The following is a 16,401-nucleotide window of genomic DNA, read 5'->3' as shown; positions in this document are numbered from 1 at the left end:
CCTTAAATTTCACTGTGACAACTTTGACCATCACTTTAGTTTCTATATGACACACACTTTTAGTAATGACTTTAAAAATATAGATTAATTTGGAGCGGATTATGTGAAGGTCATATATTCTATTCGTCACTTCCTGTGGGCTACAGCAACACTAAACCCCTGAGCTTGCCTGAGAAGGACTAAATGTTCTGTGGACGATAAACCAGGTGCAGACTTCCATCTGTGTCACCGCTGATGAGGAAATACAGCGAGTGCTGGACGGAGCAGTGAGTGACAACAACCCCGCCCACATTTAAGAGGACTGTCTGAACAGACCGAGGGTCTAGGTACCATGTCTGAAGGGTCACTGTTGGTTCCAAAGGGACTGGACTGAAAGGGTTTGGTGGAGATGGAGCTAATGTGCAGACACTCTGTGTAAATGCAGAAACAGAGTGAAAATGGGTCGGGAGAGGGTGCGGTTTGGGAAAGGCCCAATCTCAATGCTTGGTCTGTTTTAAAAACCCTCCAGCCTTAATGTCGGGCCAAACTGGTAAAGTTTTTCCTCGAAGGCTGAGCTAAAGGTTGCTATCTAAAATAAATAGGGCCGATTAATCCCTTTACAAGATGAGTGTGTAAGAAAACATCCTGCTGAATAATGAGACACTGTATGTTAATGGAGGAAAGTTCAGAGACGGTCTAAAACAGAAAGAGGGAGTCCTCTGAGGGCGATGACTGTATGTATAAAGTTTTTTAGTTTAAGTGAAAATCAGCCTGACGAAAGGCAGCGCTCTGAAATGAGATTTAAGACAGCGTTCATCCCGCAGTTACAGTGAACATGTTTTGTCTATTCAGCTGCCAGTGACACACCCGTATCCTTAACTCATGATCGGTGTCTCTTTGGTGTTCAGCCTGTATCTGAACTGTTCCGGTGCAGCAGGTAGTTTGAACTTGTTTAACTCGACCTCTAATCTCCGCTGGGAAGGTGATAATCTAAATATGCAGTATTGTTATGGCTTGAACACAGAAATTCTTGCAGACAATCTGGAGACGTCTTCGGGATTACGGCTAGAGGATTAGCACATCTAAGCTAATTTGGAATTTTATCTTCGCCATCAAATGCCATCAAGTCAAGTCTGTGTGGAATCCTGTGCAGACAATTTCATCACAGTTCAGACTCAATCAGCCTTTAATCCAATAGAAGCATTAACATTCATCACTGGCTCAGTGTTCAGACACCGGTCACATCCTTGAGCTCAGTACACTGAATTATTACCTACAGCAGCTTCGCCTTCGTAAAGGGTCACTGACTTTTTATCCACCTCCAGCTGTGTTTTTATTGCATTTTTACTGAAGACACATTGTGTATGAAATCTAAGTTGTATCGACACTGATTTTCTGCTCTTTGCTTCGTTATAGCTCCAGTGTGTTGCATTCAGGGGGGATATACTAGCAGATAAGACATAGAATGAGCCATTTATATCTACATAGGGAGCAGGTCCTCGTCTACAGAGATCACCATGTTGCACCGCCATATTTCTACAGTAGCCCAGAACGGACAAACCAAACACTGACTCAAGTTTGCGTTGGCCACAATAATAAGAATAATAACAAGAATAAAAAATGTCTCAGTGAGAAAGTCCTCATGAGGACGAATGTCTGAACGCCACAGTTCTAAAACAAGCCGCTGCTGCAACTTTCCTCTGCAATGTTCTAAAACGGTTTCGTCTCGTCATGAATCTTTGGTCTGAACTGGACTTTACAGTTTGATGAGTTAATAGATACATTAATTTTAAATTATTTCCTTCACTATAAATATTTTTTGACAGACACTAAATTACATGAAAAATTACTAGAATGCTACATGATGAAGATATGATGATTTAGGACTGTGACTAGTCGTAATAATTCATTACCAGATAATAATCCCGTACCTAATGCATGGACTTCTCAGAGACCTCTGAACCTGATCTTTGACATGAAGCGAGACTCCTCTGCACTTTAAACTCTTGAGAATACACACATGTCACACATGTTGCACTGAGCTGATACGGCGTACAGCAGGTGGTATGAACAAGAAGAGCTGCTCTCAATAAGTTATGTGCAACAATCACGTTTGTGATTAACCTCCAGTGATAACAATCTCCCCGGTAACTCCACCAGCACCATAAATATCTCACCACAGCATAAATATCACCTGCCGCATAAATCTACCTGACGGGGATATCAGCAGAGGGGGCGCCGTGTGTACGCTCGGATCATCATAACTTAGAGGGAAACATTCGAGGGACAAAAAGATAAAAACACTCTCGCTTTTCTCTTTTTTAAACTCAGTGTCATGTAAGAGGATTACTGGGCATATTTTTAGTTGTTTTCAGGTTGCCACAGCGTTGACCTCTGAACTCCTCAGCGCTGATTGCTTTCAACGTTTGAGATCCAGGAATGAGAGCGACACATAAGAACAATGCAGATGTATGTACAGTATGTATTATTCATTTTCATGCAGAACTCTGCAGCAGAACATAGTTGCAGGTCTGTAAATAGCATCCGTCAGCAGCAGGAAGTCAGAAGCCATGGGAAGATTTTCTAATTTAATCAAATAAAAAGAAGTTATATAAACTATTACATAATCCGAAATAAATAAAGAAGCAGACTGGTATAATGTGTTTATATAACCCTGCAATCCATTTACATTTAAATCATGACTTTAACTGTATTCCACTGCCCTTGAGTTTCTACAAATGTCTTTTCCTTTTCAGCAGATGAGATCCAGCAGCTGCACAGCTCTGCTTTTTGAACGCCGGCTCAACTCCAAGGTTTAACAGCACAGCACTAAAATAAATTGCAGTCTCCTAAAACTGAACACCTCATGTTGCTGGTAGCAATAAAAATTACCGTGAAATGTGAGCTATGAGTGTAATTGATAAGCAAAATCAAGTCCTGACACACCTATTAAAAACAATGTAGTCAACAAACACAGAGAAACAGCTTTAACCCTTTAAATGCTGCCATAGAAATCATCCACCAGTGCACATGTTGGTGTTTTTGCTTATTGTGATGTCATTTCCTGGAGTATCTCCAAAAGCTTCATGTCCCTAAAATCTGTACAACCTGAACTAAAAGGTTATGGAAGTCAATCAACCAGAATAACTGATAAAAATATTAAAATTGTGTCATAAATTAAAAAAAATATACAACAGACATTCTTATCGACCTGGCTCCACCACATGTTTTCACCGTCCTTTGGACGGCGCTTAGTGTGATGTAATGACATCATCCCATGTGGACAATGTGATGGCACAAAAGACCAAAGGCTTAGCTTTGTGTTGCACAAAGAATGAACGCCCGAGCTCTTAAAGTTTGTATGCCTCCGCACCGTCAACAGCTGTGGCTGAAGTCGTTATGTTTTAGGGTTGTCAGTCCCGTTTCTTTAAATTTGGCACAAATGTCCACTTTGACTTAACAATAAACTGATTAGATTGTGGTTGTCAAAGGTCAAGGTCACTGTGACCTCTCATTCTTGTGAACATGCTATCTTAAGAATACCTTGAGGGAAACTTGGCGCAAACATCCACTTGGACTCAACGCCAAGATACGATTAGATTTTGGTGGTCAAAGGTCAAGGTCAGTGTCACCTTCTGTCTCATTCTCGTGAACATGATACCCCAAGAACACTTTAAGGGAATGTCTTTAAATTTGACACAAACGTCCACTTGGACTTAAGAATAAACTGATTAAAGTTTGTTGGTCGAAAGTCAAAGGTCAGTGTGACTTTCTGTGCTGATTGTATAGATCTTCTGTGTGTGAAGCATCCATGTTTTCACAGACATGGATGGAAACTGTCAGAGACACTGGAGTGGAGTGGGAGGAGTCAAACAACCAGGGGGCGGTAATTCTAGCTTAATTTAGAACATTTTCAAACAGGATCATAAAAACGACCCCCCTGCAGCCGCTTGCAGGAGCTTTGTTTTCAGAGGTTTAAACATTGTAAAGCTGAAAATAAATTTAAGCCGCATTATGTTGCTGCTGATGGAATAATGCTGCGTACCTGGTGAAGACAGGAAGTTGGGACTGGATGACTTGGACCCTGATGATGACGAGCAGCAGGGTGCTGATGACGAGGACAATGAGCTTTAGCAGAGTCTGCAGGACAGCGTAGGGGAAACCGTCTTTACCCTGCAGGACTTGCCGCAGTGTGTCCAACAACATGGGCAGGGTGAACTAACAAGAACAGCAACAGGGGAAAGACAGGAAGGAAACGTCAACTCAGCATCGTAGTGTGAAGGATTCGTACAAACTCTGAGTTAAACTCTGAATATTTTCTAATTTAAAAGACTATCATGTTGTGATTTCAGTTTCTGATGTGAAACATTTTAAAATCCATCCTGCTGTGTCATTAAACTCCTCCGGGGCTCAATATGTTCAATATGTATCTGTCAGATTTGGCACAAATGTCCACTCAAAAACCCAGGCTTAAACTGATCAGATTTTGGTGGTCACTGTGACCTCATCCGTCTCATTCTCTGATATACTTCCTTATCAAACCTTGACCTAATCCAGGTGAAACTACACGTTAACACCACTTTTTAATTAACACTTGAAATAAACTCCGTAACAAAACCCAGCCATGCTTTGATGTATCAGGCTGACCAAAAGAAACACAGAGTGACACTGTGTCGGAGCCTTACCCCTTGGGCGACAAACACTTCATGGACACAGCAGATGCCGACGACAGTGATTCCCTGCTCCTTACACAGTGTTGCTGCAGCCACGAGAATGACTGTGAGAGCGATCGGAGCCCAAACTGAAAAAGAAGACAGAATATATATAAATAACAACCAACCTGTACGCAACACAGACTCCTTAAACACATGGTAATCCACTCAGGGGCGGAGCCTGTGTCACACAGAGTGTTTTGTGCCTGATGCTCAGTCTCGTCAGTGCACACTTGGTCATCATGTCACTTTTTTGATAAACTAGCAAAACTGTAACCTTGTTTTTTAATCTATTCTTTGCTTTAACCCCGAGATTAAACCTACAGAAGTACTCACGCCCAACTGATCTGTTACCGGACTGCTGATGAAGTCTTAAATTTACTGTCATATCGTTACGCTGGAAAATATGTACAATTAAATAGTGCTTGAATATATTACATTTACATGGACCAACTACTGTATTCTCATATCAGTAGAGTTTCTTGCATCAATAGATGCTCAGCCTCGGCAGGCTTACAAGGCAGACTGTAAGTTTCTATTTATGTAGGTGAGACCAAATATACATGAACAGTGTGTTCTGTTTGCCTTCATACTTGCAGTGTGTGTTATTCAGTAAAGTTTGCCTAATTTTCTGAGCTTAGAAATAAAACCAGCCCACACTCACTTTGCCACTCAATCCAACTTCCCATCTTCATCAAACCAAATGAATTCAGGATTTTATCCAGATCTCACACAGCTGAAAACTCATAAATGTGCACTTGCTGGCTGAGACCGCCACAGAGCTCGCTGAAGCGAACACTGCTACGTCCTGCAATATCACGCTCATCTGGGTTATAAATATCAAGTTTATAGGGAGTCCCATATGCAAACGTTACATGTTTCATCCATTAAATTCTCTACAGAAATTTCTGATCCAAATTCTACATATTAAACTCTGTTGCAATGCGACCTTCCCACTGCCTGAACTGAGGACACCCATTTATCCTTGACCGCCCCCAGTTTCCCAAAATCCATCGTTTAATGGAGCGTTCAGAAAATCCTCATCAACATGTCAAGTCGGGAAATATTACAAAAATGCCTTTGCACTTAAGAGGCCATCCATCACTGGTAAAATACCACTTGAACTTTAACAGACCAATGAGGAGGGCCGGGGTGGAAATAATGGACGCCAGACAATAAATCTTGTGTTTGCTCTTGTCAGCAGTGTGAATGTCGTCCATCATTACAGAGACGTGGATTTAATTTATATTGATATATTTTGCATCAGCCCAGCACACTGTTTGCTGCTCATCCACCCTGTGTTTTAATAATACATCACAACTCGTCCTGTAATCACCATTATGGAACTTTATCCTTATTTCTCGTCATAAACTTTGAAATATATGACTTAATCAGAACTGACTGAATAGACCACTGTTCTGGTCTCAGTGAGACAGAAGCATCTGATGAGGAGAGGAGGAGCACTTTCAGTCCTCAGGCTGATTAAAGATTCAGCCTCTGAACTGTGACGCTGTCAGGTGTCTGATAAACTCTTACAGACGACTGGTGATTCCAACACAACAACCTGCATGAAGTCATGCCGAAGAATAAACAAATGTTGAAACTAGAGAATGACATATTTGTCAGCATGGCGGATGTTAGAGGCAAATTTGAGTTCTTCATAGATCTTTTAGTATCTGCGTACCTTTTGGCCAATAAGCAACAAGAAATGGCAGTTCAGAAATGCAACACATGCCTTATGTGTGAGAAGATTTAGTCGGGCTGCCCCATTCAGATCCCTCCGTCCACTGAGATTACTTGTTTTTTATTTTAGTAGTAGTTTAGTAGTATATTGAGATATATATTGTGTATCGGTGCCACGCTGGTGCAGTGGTTAGCACTGTCGCCTCACAGCAAAAGATATAGCCTAAAAATATTGCATTATATTTTTGATGCCACACCACCCGGCCCTACAATAATGCACCCAATGTTTCTCTCATTCAGATGGCTTGTGACAGGAAGAGAAGGAAATTTCAAAGAGGCTCGTACGCTGTTGCCACAGCTCGACCAACCTTGCCTCCATGTCTTCATCCACAAGATGCGTAGAGTTGCCACGGCACTATCTGACGCTCTGTTTGCAGTGAAAAAAGGGCACTGATCTTTTGACTTATAGCTTTGCTTCAACTGTGCGGAGCCTGACGACGGCCGACCAAAATTTCTGTTGTCAGAAATGTATCTGAAGTCCAACAGCCAGCTCAGAGCAGTTGATCTGACCATGATTAGTCATCACTCCCTTGTGTATGCAATGTGGCAATGATGCCTGACAAAGCTGAAATTTGGTTTGACCCTTAAATGAGTCATGCTGCTCAAAAATCAGGTCAGAAATGGACTCGAATCGTACACACGTATGCCCGGCTTGATCCACCAGGACGCCCCGTCGTTATCTGATTTAAAACTCTCACATAAAAAAAAGAAACCCAGCATCAGCAGGGCTGTAGTTAAATCGTCACACATTACTGTCAGGGCTTGCTGTCATGGTTTCTGTTGGTTTGTAACGTTCACATGTAAACAAAGGACCGACACAACTAAAGCAATTCACCGCGCTCCAATTAAAAGTCTGTAGGCCTTTATTATCGATGGTTCCTGCGTGATGCACGAACAAAAGAGATAAAGAGGCACAGATGTGTTGTGGCATAGGGACTCTCCTTAGGGTGCAATTATAAAACAAATACATACAAGTTTACCTAATAATGACAAACCCCACCCTGTGAGTACATGATGTGCATGGAGAACCACAAACAAATTACCTACCATGCACAGTACACAGCAGATACGGGTCAGTCTGCATTTTAAATTCAACATTTAACACTGTAATGATGTGAATAATTAGAGCAGACCTCTGGGAGCAGGTATGTTATTACATGACATAGGACATTCTAATTTACATACCAGTAACCTAGCTGCAAAGTAAACTTGTAAACTGTGTCACTGAGCTCCTGAACCTTGATGGCGTGTCTGGTGTTTGATCTGATCCCAACACTTCCTGTTGCCACAAACATCTGACTGTAACTGCTTATTAATGAACGAGCAGGTCTGTCACTGTGCCAGAGACCTTCCAGGTCACTGAAGCACTTGCGTCATGGAGTTACAAGTGGGAATTTAGGGTTTGGTTTCCTGCCTGTGTCTTGAATGGAAGGGCACATGGAACAACACTTACATGACGTGTAGCCAGAACAGCTTGAGAATGGGATATATGTCAGTACAGTCGGCTTACCTATGGAGTGATCGGCACCTGTGGATTTGGTGTAGGCCAGGAAAGCAGCCAGGAGGAAGATTGAAGACAGAAGTTCAGCTCTGCCGACCACACCTGTAACCTGATGATGAAACAGAGGCAGCAGTCAGTGCTGTGGCTCATTCACACTGATTCGTTCATTTTAACTTTCACTGAAGATAGAAATGTAAATTTATTTAAAAAGTCAGTAAAAGTGTAATTGTTTTATCTCAGGTTATTGTTTGCATGTGTGCAATGCAATAACTTCCTTATGTCCAAGACAGTTTACTCCCTCAGGAAACAATACAGTGTCCTAAACTTTATTTTGCTTCAGGCTCACAGGTGTCAAATGTGTCAGCACATGACCATTTCCCCTTTAGGGTTAAACATCAACCACAGATCAACCCTCAAATACACCTCAAGTAAAGGAAAACACAGAATAACTCTGTTCTAATCTCTCAGAGCATCACACACGTGTCCACAGCTTGACAGCAACCAGAGTCCACATGTTTAAGCCCCCAGATGCAGCTGTGAAAACAGATCCGGTCAGGTAAATCTCCTCTGAGGATCACAGGCAGATCTCCGCACAGCAGCCTCTCATTAACATCTGTCATTTGTGTAAATGATGACTGCCCTCATGTGGAAGAAACAACATTCTCACTGCAGCCATAACCACAGGCCTCAGACACGTCTCCTAAAACCACACATACGGCCCACAAATGGTTCTGCTGAGCACTTTACAGAAGAAGTCGTCTGTTTGGTCTCGTGTATCTCTTGAAGCTATGGCTTGGAACTTTAATGAAAATACATTTTGTCATTTGCTGAAACTTTAACTGCTTCTACACAGAAGTACATTAAACAGATAGTCTATAAAAAAACTGGTTCCTCCTTCCACTCACTTAACTTCTAACGGCATTTGTTAGAATCACTGAAAATAACCAGGAGCAGTGGAGGCTCTGACGCAGCTGTCAATCATGTCAGTCACGGCTTGTGAACTGTGGTCTAATGAGGCAGCACTGATCAGATATGAATCAATCATTTTTTCACCGCAGGTGTTTCAGAAACATATTTTAGTGACTGTTTAGCAGTGAAATGAGAAAGTTTGTGATCAGGCCGCCATGTTGGAAACAGTCGAGGCAACACCAGGCACCGCCCACAGGCCGGACCAGCTCTCTCATTTTACAGCTAAACTTTGGGGTCATGTACACCAAAGTGTTTTTTTTCTGAGGCCAGTGTATTTTTTGTAATAATTCGCAGTGGGAGCACTGCGTATTCACGCTGTGCTACAAACTCCAGCAGCGTGACGAGGTGCTGAGCACCAAGGGCTGAAAAATGTTTGACACTGTTTAAAAATGCTGCGCTCGTCACTGCCACTTCAGCAGTTTAATCACAGTGGAGGAGGGACAAATACAGTGAAGACAACCCGCCGTCACATGTGCAAGTGCTGAATAACAACATCAATGGAGGAGAAATCTGTTTCAATAGTGTATATATTCAGTGTTTCCCACAGAAGTAGACTCTGCATGTGGCGTTAGCTGACGACCGTGGGGGCCTTACTTTTTTTTTTTCCTTACCTGTGTGTCGTCATGTATCGGTCTGTGTCCCCCCTCTGTATCTAAGGTTTTTGCTGGTCTGTTAACGTAGCTCAGGCAGAACTCTTTTTTTCCATTAACAGCAGTTTGTGGAGTTTAAGTTTCGAGGTGGATAGCTGAACAGATCAGACCGATGGATGAGAGGAGCAGATGTTTGTAAGTGAAAGCACACTTTTAGACCCACGTAATGACTGGTTTATGGGCTGTACACATGCCTAGCTTTTTGCGTCCTCAAATCCGTTGTTTTCAATGTAGACGCACGGCAGGCGTGCTCAAATGCCAGAGCGACGCCATCACAACGCCCACAGAGTGCAGCAGCTGCGCCCGGAGATAAACGGAGTTACATTTTTGGAATGCAGCAGCGCGCACTACATGTCCTGTAACCAGGAACAACAATGCATGTGGTTCATCTGTTGACACGTATTTTCTCCATAATTGAAAATAATTCCACTCTGCTTATTTATTCCCGAGTGAATAACGTTATCCTCATCGTCTTTCTCTCGGCTCCTTGGCATCTGCCTGCTGCTGTTTGACTGTGACACAGACTTTCAAAATAAAGGCGTAACTTTAAGATGGCAATAAGGATCAGTGTTTTCACTTTGCATCAATGATACTGGATCATTGATCATTGAATCAATATATCAATTCAGATCAATGGATCTTTTCACTCCTAGTCACAGTGACCTTGAGCTTTGACCTATGATCACCAAAAACTAATCAGTTCATCGTTGAGTCCAGGTGGACATCTGTGCAGAATTTGAAGAAATTCCTTTGAGGCATTCTTGAGATATTGTGTTCACAACAATGGACGACTGATGGACAACCCAAACACATGATGCTGGCGCAGAGGCATAAAAATGCTCTGCTGGGGCGTCGGTGGCTTGGTGGGTAGAGCAGGCTCCTCATGTACAAGGCTGTTGCTGCAGCAGCCTGGGTTCGAGTCCAGCCTGTGGCCCTTTGCTGCATGTCATCCCCCCTCTCTCCCCCCCCCTTTCAAACTTTCCTGTCCTGTCAATTAAAGGCAAATGCCCAACAAAAATATCTTTAAAAAAAATAATAATAAAAAAAAATGCTCTGCTGAACACGGGACATGACTTTATCAGGCACCCACATGAAGGACACATGAAAAATGACGGCCCCGGGATACAGTCACGCTTCATCTGATCACACTGACACTGCTGTTAAACTAAAGCACCGCATCGTCTAAGTAAGTACAGACTTTCTTTGTTCTATCACTCGTCTCTGTGGCCCTGACGAGTTAATACACTGATGTACTGACACAACATTCAGATAGTCGGGAGGATAAAGCAGGGGGTCCGTCCATTAAAGCTGATTCCTCCGAACGGTTGAATGGCTGACCAGCTTTGGTTTGATAAATTGTCTCACTACATTTCCCATATTCTCTGTACAGACTGAAAGCTCTTCCCCCTCAGTGACATTTTACAGCCTTGATATACTGTGCTGTTGTGGAGAACACTAAATAATTTGTATTTGAAGATACTTGGAGATCCCAAAAAAAAAAAAAAAACCCAAAGTCTCCATTCAGAAAGACAGATAACCAAAAAACACAGCGGAAGACATGGGGACTCACAGGGACTCTTTGTACCCACTTATCATGAAGGGACCTTCAGTGCTCGGAGCATAACTCAAAAACAAATGATCCGTTCAGAGAGAGATTCCAGACGACGATAACATGAAGGGCATTCGCTGGACTAACTCTAAGGGCTCATTTGTGAGGCAAATTGTTTCCATTCAAGACGCCTGAGAGAGACTCTGCATAGATTAGAGAGCAGCATGAGGAGGATCGGCGCAGCAGAGCATGATGTGTAACAGTAGCACTACGCCCAGAGAAGTAGAATGTTTCCTTTGTTTTTCTGCTGCAGTCGGTCCGAGCTGTCTGGTCATCAGTTCAGCTGCGTTCAATAGGATGAATTACAGGTCCTAATTGGGGAGGAGGCCCGTAAAGAGAGGGCCCATGAAACACAATGAGATCAAGATCAAATGATTAACAATAAGAAAAAAAAGGTTTTTTGGTTTGTACAAAAAGTGTACAATAAAACTAACTTTTCAACAGAAAACTAACTTTCAGTTTCAGACAGAATCAGCACAAAATAACATCCTTCATCAGAGGAAGAGGAGGACTTTTAATCACTGCTGGAGGTGGAGTCTGAGTCTGAGACGGACCGCGAGTATCCATTTTTTAATTACATAAATTACTAATATTACAAATACAAATTAAACTTTTGGTGGCCTATTAGAATAATGAAACCAATTACTTTTTCTTGTGACAAATATATATAATACAGATATTTAACAGTTTCAGTATGGGTGTAGTGTGAGACAGACTGAACTCAAATATTTCAGTTAATGTCAGGAATAATCAGGGATTATTTATCAAAACCACCTTGAGTTTAGATTTGAAGTCATTTCAAGGTAGGAATGTGACTTTTACTTTGGAATATTTTATACAGTCAAAATGACATATTTTTGTGTCCAGTCAGAGACGTCATCAACTGAAATGTATCAGTCAGTCAGTGTTCCAAATTATTTATTTAAATTTGTTTTCCCAGGAACCCAAAAATCAAAGAATAAAGACATTTCCCTCACATTTTAGTGATATTTACTTAAAACACCTCTCTGCTCTGCCGTCTCATCTGCCCTGCAATCTTGTAGCTAAAGGACCGCCCTCATTTCCCATCATGCCCGTCTGTTTTCTAATGCTCCAGAATGAAAATGTGACTTTTAAGTAGTGTTTATAATGTGTCTGTTCAGAACATAGTGGCTTCTGTTAATAATCATCCTTTTTGTGCAGGTTTATGTTTTTAACCATGAGTCAGGTGACTGTTACGTTTCTGTAGTAAAGGGGTGTGGTCTGGAATACCTGACAATGTCTCCATTAATCAACAATCACATGGTAGTGGTCTACGAAGGTCATGCTGAATAGATTAGGATACATCAGATCCCTTTACTTGTAAATTAATTACATATACTAGACAAAGCAAATTATGTTATGTTATGGTTTCTACCGTTTTTTTTTCCCCCGTTAAAGGGTTTTTTTTGGGAGTTTTTCCTTATCCGCTGTGAGGGTCCAAAAGACAGAGAGATGTCGTATGCTGTAAAGCCCTGTGAGGCAAATTGTGATTTGTGATATTGGGCTTTATAAATAAAATTGATTGATTGAAATTGATGTTTTAACACACATTGGAGGTTAACAATGCTGATACCATGGTCTCTGTGAATACTCAATTCTGACTGGCTGCAGGGTGTCCGTTAAAAGGTGTTATAGGACAGCTAAAAAGACGTTCCGGTCAAACTGCCTGATGACAGGTTCTACATTATTGTGCTGGCTCAACTGCTAGTTTGTAACCATAGCAACAGAGACTCAGAGCAGAAGCAACGGATTACAATGGGCATCATGAGTGATTTTATCATTTCATTTAATTTATTTGGTGAATTTGATCATTTTGATGAATGGGATGCAGAAGAAGAATGAAAAGAAAAGGGAGAAACGGCACAAAGAGGTGACACCGGAAGAATTAAATAATTTAGAAGATGAGAAGGATGAGCCCAACACCAAGAAGACAATGAAATGGGCAGTTCAAATGCCACTAAGATGGACATACCCATATCACTTTCAAATGTCACTATTAATGTAGCATTTCATTTTAAATAGGAAACAATCGTTAATTTGTTAATGTGTTTATATGATTTAATCTCGACTACTATGCTTATGAATTATCTGTTGCAATTAAAAACGATTTTGACTAGCCTACTATTTGGATCTTGATTATTTGAAACAAATTTTCTTGGGCCTATAAATGAACGCCAATGAATCATGAAAGTAATATCTCATGGTTTTTTTTTTGCACATCATCCTCTGACCACCAGAGTCTGTAACACACAAGCGGTAAGAAGAGCACTGGCTTTCTGAAATAATCATCTTCTGAATAATATCACGTAACGTTTAGCCATCATCTCACTTCCCTTCACTGATCAGAGTCGCTATGCTCTCTACGCTGCGGCCACAGCGGATTTCCATGGCAACGCCTGTGAACTACAGAGATTAAGTAGTCCGCTCAGCTGTGGCTTGTGAAAAACTCATGATTTTAACCGTAAAACACATTAAAGCATAAATAATTGATTTAATATTCATTTCTTTGGTAAGTGACCATGGTATAAGCGGGTTAATGCTCTTCGAGGTGTCCATTATCAGGAATGAATGGACTCCGCTTCGCGTCGGACGGTTCACGCCTCCACGTCGTCCATTATTCCTGATAATAGACACCTCGTCGGGCATTAACCCTTACTGATACCAGTGTATTGATAATAGGGCTACTGATGTTTACGTTGGGCTTTAGTCTTTCTGGTATGCACACAGAGACAGATTGGTCTGTGATTATCTTCTGCCTAGGACCAAATCACAGCCGTGCTGACATACAGCACTACTGGGATATTGCTTAAATCTCATCTCACCTGCAGCTGTCTGAGCTCAGACTGTGTGAGTGTGTGTGTGTGTGTGTGTGTGTGTGTGTGTGAGGTCTGTGTGAGGTGCAATCGTTGTCACCTCAACTTCTTATGTTATTAAAATCCAGTTTATGGGTGGGGGATGGTGTGTGCATGTTTTTTGTGCGTTCATTTATACATGTGGCTCTATATTTTTCTTCAGCGCACACACAGATCAGGCAGCTGTTGAACTGTGAGGAGACATTCACTGCATCTGACATAAAGTTTATTGGATGAGAATCAGTGTCTTCACCTTTAACAGACGGGGTTTAAATGACAGCTGCAGTAACTGGAGTTGAGTTAATCCTGTTCTAAGTGAGTTAATAACATGCAGGTAAACACAGTGCACTATGGGAGGGGAAGTCTTGGATAAGGTGGTCGCAGTCTGTGCAGGCCGTGGATCTGACAATACGCTGTGTTGGCAGTGTTTTAATCTCCTCTTCACTGTCACATTATAATTCTTTTTTTAATCATAGAAACAATGTGATTCAGATGTGGGTGGAAAATCTATCTTAAATTTTCATCAGTGGAAAAGTCACACAGTCTGATAGATAAGATAATAAATACAACCACTTGTTTAGAGTCTGACTGCGACGCCCCGACCCACACATAGAGCTGGTGGACATGTTGGAGCAGTGAGGCGGTGATGTTACAGAGGTGCTGTTAGCAGACCTGTGATTTCCTAACACCCCCCCTCCCCTGTACAGTGAAGACATGTATGTACATATTTTACCTCAAAACTAAGTTTAGTTTTGTGTTAACAGGAGCACCGCTGTGTTCTGACCTGACGCACTGGCTCTTCTGTTCTGTGTATCTGTGGATGTTTGTGCTTAACATCAGTCAGTGTTGTGTATCTGATGTTTAGTTACACAGTCTGAGATGGCTGCCTGTGAGCTGAGGATTGTCTTGGCTTGTTATCAGCTTGAAACATATCATCAGAGTCTTGTGCCCAGTTTATGCTGACGTGGAAGGTTAGAGTCACACAGAAGACCGGTGCAGAGGTTACAGTAGTTTGTGTGGACGGTGGCACTGAAGGATCAGCCATCTGCTGCCTACAATGTTATGACTACTTATGACTCCACTGTTTGAGCATTTCTCCAACGTTCCCACAGACTGTTGCATCTTACATGGCAAACAAGGAATAGTGATGAACTGATGGTGGCTTTCTGTCTGGACGCAGAGAAAGTGTTTGATCGAGTTGAGAGGGAGGAATTGTTTGTGATTCTTGAGAGCTTTGGTAGTTCATATATTAAATGGGTGAAACTGCTATATGAATGTCCTAGAGCATCTGTCCTCCAGTGTTAATTCCGTTGACGAAAACCGTGGCAAAATTTTTTTGCCAATGACTCAGTCAGGACGGGAAATACCTCACAGAAACCATGTTGACATTTTCCAGAGCCATCTGGAGAAGAGCTCATCAACATAAATCAGTATTAAACCAGAGGACCATCAGTTTGAGAATGAATAAAAAAATCTATCATGTGGGAAAAATGGGAGAGAGCAGGAATAATATTAATGGAAGACTTGTATGATGGAAAACATGGCCTCTCCTTTCAACAGCTGGTGTCTAAATTTAACGTACCCAGGAAGGATTTTTGGACGTTTATCCAAATAAGGAGTTTTATAACAGCAGATAGAAAGACAAATATTAACCCTGTTACTTGTATTCAGGAGTTATGGTGAACAAGTTAAAAGCATGGAGAGGGACATCTAGTTTTATAAAGGGCTCAGAAAACATCAGGGCGTGAGACGTAGATGGGAAAAGGATCTCAGAGCATCCATCAGTGCGGAAATGTGGACGAAAACAGTCCAGTCGTGGTACTCCATCACCATAATATCATATCGTGGGGCCTCTGGTGATTCCCACCCATAGTGAACATTAGGAAAAAAATTTAAAATGGCTCTGCTGTCTGTTCACAGAACATGTTTTTATTGTCTGTACGGAGGGTTCGTACAGAGTTTGGCAAACGAGCATTTATGTATGCAGCTCCTTTTATGTGGAATCTTCTGCAGAAGGACCTAAAGCTGAACTGATCGGTTCCTCTCTGATGTTTCAAAACTCTGTTGCAGGATTTCTGTACACAGTCATCTATATGTTAATGTCAGGGTGTATTTCTATGGGGTGCCGTTTGTAAAGTGTCTCACGCTGAAAATAACATCAACATTTTGCCACATTTAGCTTCAAACAATGTTTAAAAAAGTATTGTGAATTTTTTAACGTCACCTTTTACCACATTTACAGCAATATTTGTTAACTTAGAAATATATTAAATAGTTAAATCTAAATATTAAATGTGGCACCTAAATGTTAAATGTTAAATCTAAATATTAAATCTAAATCTAAATCTAAATCTAAATGTTAAAT

General features: G+C 41.5%; 1 protein-coding gene across 2 annotated transcripts in view; it reads right to left on the bottom strand.

Moving 5' to 3' along the window:
• Positions 1–16,401, bottom strand: part of tmtc3 (transmembrane O-mannosyltransferase targeting cadherins 3) — a 49,107-nt gene that overhangs the window by 27,303 nt on the left and 5,403 nt on the right. For both annotated transcript variants that reach the window (XM_050072481.1, XM_050072482.1), the window contains exons 4-6: positions 7,945–8,044; positions 4,665–4,780; positions 4,025–4,197 (exon numbers count right to left, since the gene is read on the bottom strand). In XM_050072481.1, coding sequence (XP_049928438.1) covers positions 4,025–4,197; positions 4,665–4,780; positions 7,945–8,044 — 389 coding nt within the window. The remainder of the gene's footprint in view (positions 1–4,024; positions 4,198–4,664; positions 4,781–7,944; positions 8,045–16,401) is intronic.

This window comes from Epinephelus moara, chromosome 20, assembly GCF_006386435.1.
Source record: "Epinephelus moara isolate mb chromosome 20, YSFRI_EMoa_1.0, whole genome shotgun sequence".
Taxonomy (NCBI): domain Eukaryota; kingdom Metazoa; phylum Chordata; class Actinopteri; order Perciformes; family Serranidae; genus Epinephelus; species Epinephelus moara.
This window is presented reverse-complemented; position numbering and strand designations above follow the sequence as displayed.